At 35.9% G+C, this 9745-nt stretch overlaps 1 protein-coding gene across 1 annotated transcript in view; it reads right to left on the bottom strand.

Moving 5' to 3' along the window:
* Positions 1–9745, bottom strand: part of ADAM18 (ADAM metallopeptidase domain 18) — a 76917-nt gene that overhangs the window by 33393 nt on the left and 33779 nt on the right. The window contains exons 13-15 of the mRNA XM_015565278.1: positions 8798–8893; positions 6486–6684; positions 2708–2813 (exon numbers count right to left, since the gene is read on the bottom strand). Of these exons, the coding sequence (XP_015420764.1) occupies positions 2708–2813; positions 6486–6684; positions 8798–8893 (401 nt within the window). The remainder of the gene's footprint in view (positions 1–2707; positions 2814–6485; positions 6685–8797; positions 8894–9745) is intronic.

Genomic DNA, 9745 nt, shown 5'->3' with positions numbered 1-9745 from the left:
CTTTATTGAGGTACTAGAGGCCCGATGCATGAAATTCATGCAAGGGGCCCAGCCCCCGCAGCTCCTGCTTCGTCCAGAAGGTCGTCTGGAGGGTTGTTTGGCTGTCCAGTCTAATTAGCATATTATGCTCTTATTATAGATAGTTGACAAAATTATAAGATAGTTATTAAAGTGTAAAAAGTGATGATTTGATATGGGTATACATTGTGAAAGAATAGCACACATCTAGTTAATTAACATATTCATCACTTTACATTTTATCCTGTTTGTGTGTGTGTGTGAGAGAGAAAGAACATTTTTCTATTCCCTTAGCAAATTTCTAATATATAACATACAGTGTTGTCAATTATAGTCACAATGTTGTACATTAGATCATCAGACCTTATTCATCGTATAGCTGAAAATTTGCATCATTTTACCAACCTCTTTCTATTTCCCTTTGGCAACCACTTTTCTATTCTCTGTTTCTATGCATTTGACTTATTCTTTTTAAGATTCCACATGTAAATGATACTAACCGGTATTTGTCTTTCTCTGTTTGGCTATTTCACTAAGAATACTGCTCCCAGGTTCATCTATGTTGCCACAAATCACATGATTTTCTTCTTTTTACAAGCTGAGTAATATTCCATTAGAAATATGCCAATTTTTTTTATCCATTCATCCATTAATGGACACTTAGATTGTTTTCATATGGTGGCTTCTTCAAAATACTTCATTTCCTTTTGGTATATAGCTAGAAGTGGAATTGCTGAATCAATTGCTGTTAGTTTTATTTCCATTTCCTCAGCAAACTTTTGTTTGTTTTTATAGAGGCTATACCAGTTTACATTTCCACAAGCAGTATACAAGGATTCTCTTTTCTCCACATTCTTGCTAGTATTTGTTATCTAATGTCTTTTTTATAATATTCATTCTAACAAATGTGAACTGATATCTCATTTGTGGTTGATCTGCATTTTCCAGATGATTTGTGAGCACCTTTTTTCTCTTCAAAGTGTCTACTTAAAAATATGATTGTCTTATGTGTGTTGTCTTGCTGATCTTAAGATCCTCTTCTTGTTTAGAAGCCTTAAAATTTTAATTTTAATGTGTCTTGATGTGGGTGACTTTGAATTTCTCTTATTTGGTTTCTCTAGTATTCCTGGGAATTATTATCCCCAGGTTAGGAATGTTAATGCTTTTAGTAATGATTTCTTTGATAAGATTTCTGTCCTGTTCTCTTTCTTCTTCTGGTACCCTTATAATGAGTATTGTGCTCTTATTGATGGTGTCCTATAAGTTCCTTAGCTATCTTCACTTTTCACCTTCCTTTCTTCTTTCCTTCTTTGTTCTTTCTTTCTTTCTTTTTTTCTTCCTTTCTTCCTTTCTTTCTTTCTTTCTTTCTTTCTTTCTTCCTTCCTTCCGTCCTTCCTTCCTTCCTTCCTTCCTTCCTTCCTTTCTTTCTTTCTTTCTTTCTTTCTTTCTTCCTTCCTTCCGTCCTTCCTTCCTTCCTTCCTTCCTTCCTTCCTTTCTTTCTTTCTTTCTTTCTTTCTTTCTTCCTTCCTTCCGTCCTTCCTTCCTTCCTTCCTTCCTTCCTTCCTTTCTTTCTTTCTTTCTTTCTTTCTTTCTTTCCTCTTTCTCTCCTTTCCCACTTCCTCCTTTTCTTCTTTCTCTTTCTTCCTTTCCTCTTGTCTCCTCTCATTCTCTCTCTCTCTCTCTCTCTCTCTCTCTCTCTCTCTCTCTCTCTCTTTCTCTCTCTGTCTCTTTCTCTCCCTCTCCCACTCTCTTTCTCTTCCTGATTGTTTGAATTTTATTCTCCTGACTCCTATTTCATTAACCCCTTCTTCTGCTTGATCAAGTATTCTGTTGGACCTCTTTATTGAATACTATAGGCCCAATGCATGAATTAGTGCATGGGTGGGGTCTAGCCAGCCTGCCCTGATGGGGGCAATGGGGGCTGGGATGGCCAGAGAGAGGGGCCACAGGTGGTTGTCTGGCTGGCCCCACCCCCAATCAGGGTGGTGGAGCAATCGGGGATGGGGCTGGGCAGCCACTGCAGTGCACATCATAGTGACTGGTTGTTCCATCGTTCCCGTTAGGTGGCTTTTATATATATAGATTTCATTTTAGTTATTACATTACTCAGCTTGGTCATCCTCTAGTCTGTTACTAATTTTGTGATTCTTTTATTTTTAATACTCCTATGAAATTCAGGAAGTGTTGTTGTGGGGTAGGCACTTTCTTTATTGGATTTCATAATTCCTTTTATTCTATAGCTTATTCTATAACTACATATTCAGCTATTCATAGGTACTGCCATATTTTATATATCAGTATTGTGAAAACAAACAAGCTATTGTTCACATAATCATGTGTTTTGAGTCAAAGCACTTGCTTTATGATCACTATCATGCATTGACTTAATAAAAATTCCATTTTAATTCTCAACATGTAGCATCAATTTCTGTTTTTTGTTTGTTTTTGGCAGTTTGCATCCACTTCCTTCCTCTGATAAAAAGCTTCAGCTTTCTTTTAATCTAGATTCATTGATTGAACAGTATCAGGGAAAAAATAAGGGGAATAGAAAACTGAATTATATAGAAGGAAAATACATATAATGTTATTTCAAAATATTCTCCTGCCATATGATTTACTGTCCATTATTATTCGTGTCTCTTGCCAAGAAATACAGAATTTTATGAAACAATCATTTTTATATACATACTTTGGTTCACAAGGTAATGGTTGTGAATTTTTAAAACCACAGTTTCCAGATCTACCACGAAAAGAATTAATTTCTTCAAAACAGGCAAATGGAGCACCTTCAGCACCTTAAAATGAAAACACATTGGTTATTATTTTTAATCCAATTAAAAAAATTTGTCAATAAAAAGCTAAGGAATTGCTTATTGAATAATCAAAATATGATCTTGATTATACTTTCCCCCTATATTTACCTTGTCAATTGTTTTACCTAAGATAGAGCAAAAAGATTATTTCTATTGCAGAAAATTATATTGTTGTTAAAAACAAATTGCTTTCTTTCCCTGTGGTCATGCATACTTCTTTGTCCAAAGGGTATCAGACTTGACAATTTCTCTGCTTAATGAAATGAGAGATTTGAAACATGTCACTTATGAGCGAAAACCTGTGGCACAGCACCATACAATTGAAAGGGAACGTCCAACTCTCAGATTTTCCCCAAGAAACCAAGGATTTGTACTTCTTTCATTGTCATAGTACATACAAGATGCAGTTTGTCTTCTACTTTGTAGGGGATGTCAAATCATGCCTCTGACACCTGGACTCCTGAAAATTTTACTGATATGACTGTTCCTGAATATTTCCAGGGTTAACTTACTGCTCTTTGTAGCACATGTCTTAGACCACCCACATTCTAGTTATACTTTGCTTATTTAGCAAGATTAGTACAAAATCGTTGTTGGACTGGATCAATGTGATACTTTCTGGGATGTCCAAATGTCTTCAATTACATTATGGCTGAATAAACACTGCCCTGGAGCAAACCTCAAAATTAATACCATTACCTATTGCAAGCAAACTTTTTCTAATTCTCTTTTCAAATAGGCATAGATAAGAATATATTTGCAAAGTCAATGACTATTCTAATACCACATATCTAAAGCCATGCTAATCTGCTCTAGCATAGATATCACATCTGGCACAGGGGATACAATTACTTAATCTACCACTTTACTGCATTTTTAGTAGATTACTATTATCTTTCAAGGACTATCTGGTTTATGCAGGGATCAGATTGAGTAATTAAATGTATATATTATATAGCCAATCAACTTTGCATCCTTTAGATCTTTGAAGGTAGCACTAATTTCTGAAATAGGACAGTTACAGAGGCTTTCTCCTACAAAATTCTAGGACTGAGAAGTAATTACCAAATTAATTAGACTGAAGCTTGCTAAGAACTGTATTCCCTCACCCCTATAAGTCCTCACTATCACAGAGAGACCGTGATGACACTGAGTTTCTGGGTATCCACATTAATTCAGACCTTTTGTCCACCAGTTTCCAAAATGTTTGGGTATTTCTCTTTCCCCAGTGAACAGATAAGCCAATTAAATAATTGTAGGTCATTTGTGGATACACTAGGGACCTTGTTAACATGAATATTGTCTAAGGTGTTGTAGAGTTTTCCTTTGGGGCCCTCAACCCCCTTTAAGTCAGTGAGTTTTGGTTCTGAAAATCGTCTTAGCTTTAGAATTTGCACTTAAGATTATGACATTAAAGTAACTCTCTTCAGTCTCCTAATCATCTAACTTTTATTTCCTTTGATGCTACAAACTGGATAATATTATTGTTGGTTGCCCACAGAACACATAGAATAGAAATCATATTCTATGAAGTATCTTTCTATCTATAGACCAGCTATATGTCTGCTATTCTGTTCTTCCTTGTTATTAAAATAACTAGGGGCTTGGTGCATGAAATTTGTCCACTTGGGGGTGGGGAGGCCCTCAGCCAGGCCTGCACCCTCTTGCAATCTGGTAGCCCTTGGGGGATGACTGACTGCTGGCTTAAGCCTGTTCCCCCAGGGGAGTGGGCCAACGCCAGCAGTCGGACATTCTTAGTGCTGCTGTTGAGGCGGGAGAGGCTCCTGCCATCGCCACTGTGCTCGCCAGCCATAACTCTTGCTTCTGGTTGAGGGGTGCTCCCCCTGTGGGAGCGCAATGACCACCAGGGGACAGCTCCTGCATTGAGTGTCTGCCCCTTGGTGGTCAGTGTGCATCATAGCGACTGGTCATTCAGCAGTTTGGTCGATTTGCATATTAGCCTTGTATTATATAGGATTTTATCTATCTTATTTCTAGCAGTCAAACACTACTATCTGGCCTTGTGTTGTTGTTGTTTTAATTTCTTTTTATTGATTTCAGAAAGAGGAAGGAGATGGAAAGATAATTAGAAACATCAATGATGAGAGAGAATCATTGATCGGCTGCCTCCTGCATGACCCCCTACTGGGAATCAAGCCTGCCACCTGGGTATGTGCCCTAACCAGGAATCAAACTGGTGAACTCCTGGTTCATAGGTTGACACTCAACCACTGAGCCATGCCAGCCAGGCTGTTTTTAAAAATCTTGTAATACATACTGATGTCAGTCATCCTCTTGGGGTGGTTGACTAACCCCATGTGCAGCTTTGGAGCATAAGTAGCATGTTAGTGTGTGAACTGGGCCTCATTTGTGCCTGATTGGGCCAAAATGTCTAGGCCTGGATATGTGTTTCTCTGGGAAGGTGGGTGAGGTGTGTCTGTGCAGTTGAGACAATTCTGAAGGATTAAGCAGACAGCTGAAGAATAATGACAACTGGAAGTATTTTCCTTGTCCACTGCACCTTATTTTTCTTTTAGCATTCTTTTTTATTTAAACTTTAAACTATGCTTAGTGAAAGAATTTTTATATTGTTTTGCGTTTACATATTCACTGTCTTTATCTCTTCATCATAAGCTCCATGAGTACATTAACCATGTGAGTATGCTCCTCTTGTTGAAAATTACCAACTCTCTGCACATACACATTCAGTATATATATTTTTAGTGGAAAAATATGATTAAATATGATTAATTAAACGTCTATAATTCCTTTAAAGGTATAAATTAACTTAAAGCAAAATTTAAATTAAACTATTTGTTAATTCATATAACATATATTAGACTGATTTAGAACAACCTTCTATCATATAGTTTTTGGTAAAATAAGAACAAGAAACAATGCTGACCAGAGGAAAAGGAAAGTGGGGGAATGGGAAAGGGAAAAAAAAAGGGAGGAACGGAAAGAGACTTGACTTTGGGTAGTGAACACACAATGCAGTATATAGATGGTGTTTTATTGAGTTGTACACTTAAAATCGGTATAGTTTTATTAACCAAGTCACTCCACTAAACGTAATTAAAAAAAGAAAAAAATGCATGCTCTAGATAGGAACCAAATAAACGAATAAAATAGGAATGAACTGCATCACAAGATCAAAATTTTGAACTTTTTGGGTAAGTTTTGTGGAGAGGTCAGAGCATACATAGGCAGAGTAAACACATGTGAAAGGCTAAATCTTACCTAAACATCTTTATTTTAATTAGAACTAAAAATATGTCAAATGTCAACTAACTCATTTCTGGGTTGAATATTTATTTATTTGTTAAAATAAAAGTATGCCCTTATTATAGTAAAAATTCAGGATTTACTGACTTGCCATTCTAAGCTCCATGTAAATTAGGAGTTGTAAACACAATTTTTACCCTGGTAGTTAATAACCAAATACAAAAATCAAACCGTGAGAAAAAATTGTACAATACCATCCTGGGAAAACCTCAAACATTTCTACAAAAAATAACCTTCTTTAATTCAAATTTAGTTTTTACTGAGATTGTGATTCAGGTTTTTCCACTTCTTGAGTTATGTGACATGTATTTTATAGAGGGATCCAATTTTGAAGTAAAATATATATATATATACAAGAAAGAGCAACACCTTTTCCAAATATGTTGGCACACTGATAGTCAGTAGTTTGGCATCGTCCCTTATAGCAAAATGCAGTTCCCAAACCGCACATGTGGCCATTCAATGCATAAGTGTCAGGAACACAATCACTGTAAGTTCCATTGCAGTACTCTGTAAAATCACACTCTTGATCGGCACTCTTTCTACATGGAGTGCCTGCTACAGATATCTAGGAGAAAACCGAAAAAGAATATCATGATCTGTAAATGACTATCTTCAATTATTTAGTGGAGATTTTTATCAGATTAAATATGCCTGATCAATGATACTTGAGGGAGTCACAGAGTTAGGTAACCAAGGCAGTTAGTTCTCAGAAGGAAAGAGTAGGTACAGTACCAGTGTTCATTATGAAGATTGTCTTAAAAGGATACTTTGCAAACTGCTTTGTGTTCTACTTTGAGAGGTAATGACAGAAAATTAATATTTACTAGGTATTTTGTCACCAAAAAAAGATTTATTTTGGAAAGAGAATGGATTGCAACCCAGCACCTGCAGACATGACAAGCCAGGTGCACACACTTTACCCAGTAAGACAGATTGGAGAGGTATTTATCCAAAGGAAGAGGAAGTTAAGGGAAAGTTAAAACCATAGAGCTTTATAATGAGCAGAGTTCTTTCTAGAGAGTTTGTTCTTGCATAGTCTTGCGAATATGTACAAGACGTCAATAGCCTTAGCTCCTAACATATTAACTCCGGACTGATTATATTTTCTTTTTCTTTTTTAAATTTTTAAATGCTTTAAAATATTTATTTGTGAAAGTATTACAGATATACTATTTTTCCCCCATTGACCTTGTTTAGCTTGCCCCTGTCCCTGCCCCAGGCCTTCACCACCCCATTGTCTGTGCCCATGGGTTATGCATATTATATACACTATTCAGCAACAAAAGAGCAGTGAACCGATAAACACCACAATGTGATTGAATCTCGAATGTTTTATACGAAGATGCCTAATGACAATGTTTACACATATTATATAATTAATTTATATTATATTCTTGCAAAATCAAAATTAGAGGTGTGGAAAACAGATCTGTAGTTACCAGATTTCATTATAATAGTTTCATTATTGCCAATAGTTCTGTGGGTGAAGGTATGGATTAACTACAAAAGGACACAGGGATTTTTGGAAAGTGATATTGAAATCTCCCATCCCTTGATTGTGGTGCTAGTTACAAGACTGAATATGTTTACAATAATAACTTAAAAGTATTCACTAAAATAACTTTACTTTAAGACATTGTATCTTAATTTAAAAGATGGGTAAAAATAGATGAAATATTTATGATACAATTTATCAGAGTTGGAATTATAAAATATTTTTCATTATGGCACTTTTTTATTCAAACATATATCTTGAAATATCATATTAGTGAATGTATATTTAGCTTGCATTTATTAACTCTTGCACATATAAAGTAATTTATGTAACCATTCTAATACTAATAAATATTAAATTTGCCTTTATGAGTTGCTATTGCCAACAGTCCTGTAATTAATATTTTCCCCTCAGCTTTCCATACATGTGTATGATTCTAGAATAGATACATAAATAAAAGACATAATGATGGTAATCACTTAATTTGATAACTTATACTCTATTCAAAGATATAAAAATATTCATAAAGAAATTATAGAAATTCAAAATTCCATGAACAATATCCAAAAATATCTGTTCCCACTCCTTAGCCAATATCTGACATTGCTAAACTTAAGATTGCTATTTGGATGTCTGCTTTATAATACGGCATTATTATTTTTATTTAGGTTTACCTGAGTTTCTGAAAAAGAGCAATGTACACATTAAACAATTGTGTTGTAAATTGCCTGGGCCCTCTATTTGTCTCTCTCTCGCTCTCTCTCTCTGTGTGTGATTTGCCTGTTAGTTATCAATATGTGAGCATTCTTTGCATATTCTCTATGCTACAAACTTGTCTGCTATTCATGTTATAACTTTTCACAATTAATAATTTATATTTATTTGACTTTATAATTTTCTTGATTTGAGTTTTTGGCATAATAATGTATATAATTATTCTATTCTTTGTATGATTAATTTAGAAGATGGTAAACTGTGTTTTCAACACAAGAGAATAATCAGTACCAATCTGAAATGCCTTCTTTATTTCACAGAGGTTTTCTTTACATGTTTGTGGTTATTTATGCATTATTTTGTTCCACTGAATTAATTTGACATTCTTTCATCAATTCTACATTAATTCAATCAACATAGCTTGCTATTATCACATTCAATTCCCTTTTAATAAATATTGGAAACTTACCTGACATTCTGGTGTACAGCATAGTCCAGAACCACATTTTACTGAGCTTTTTAGTTTACATGTGTTATAATCACAGCACTTCTTAAACTGACATTCCTAAAATCTCAGAAGAAAAAAATATTATTCTAGTTCAGCCATTTAACAGCTCTTTTTTCTTAATCTCAACTTCTGTTTAAAACTCTTCTGTGTTCAATTTTTCAATTATGCACTATATTCTAACCAAAATATCCAAAGGCATATCCAACTATAAGAACTAAATAAATAACATCTAAAACAACAATTGATCAGTGATATTAGTAAAATGTTTGCTAGTTAAGTATTTATAATCGACACTAATAAAAGACAAACATGCAAATTGACCGTACCTTCACTATGCCTTAAGCCACACCCACCAGCCAATCAGAGCAACTATATGCAAATTAACCCAACCAAGATGGTGGCCGGCAGCCACAGAACTGGAGCAAGCAGGAGGTTTGGTTGCCCCTACTGATGGAGGAAACCAAGCTTCCCAGCTGCCGCGGTGGCTCTGAGCTCCACTCAAAGCAACAAAGTTTCAATAATAGAAGGTAAATAAACCCAGATACCTGCTTTCAGCCAGCCATGGCCATGGGCTGGAACAAGCAGGAGGCTTGGGTTGCCCCTGGCAATGGAAGAAGCCAAGCTTCCCTCCTGCCTGCCAGGCTACAAAGTTTCAATTATAGAAGGTAAATAAATCCCAGAATAAAAAAAAACAAAGAAAAAAAGGAGAGGCTGGGAGCTTCTATTGCTGGGTGGGCTTGGCCAACCTGAAAACAGCCCTCAGACCCTCACCCAGACTGGGCAGGCACCCCAGTGGGGACCCCCCACCCTAAAGGCGGTGTGGCCGGCCTGAAAACAGCCATCAGGTCCTCACACAGGCTGGCCAAACCTCCATAGGGGGAGGGGCCCTACTGGGGGGGGGCTGACCCG

This window comes from Myotis davidii, unplaced genomic scaffold, assembly GCF_000327345.1.
Source record: "Myotis davidii unplaced genomic scaffold, ASM32734v1 scaffold93, whole genome shotgun sequence".
Classification (NCBI taxonomy): domain Eukaryota; kingdom Metazoa; phylum Chordata; class Mammalia; order Chiroptera; family Vespertilionidae; genus Myotis; species Myotis davidii.
Note: the sequence above shows the minus strand (reverse complement) of the source record. Positions and strands in the feature narration are given on the sequence as shown.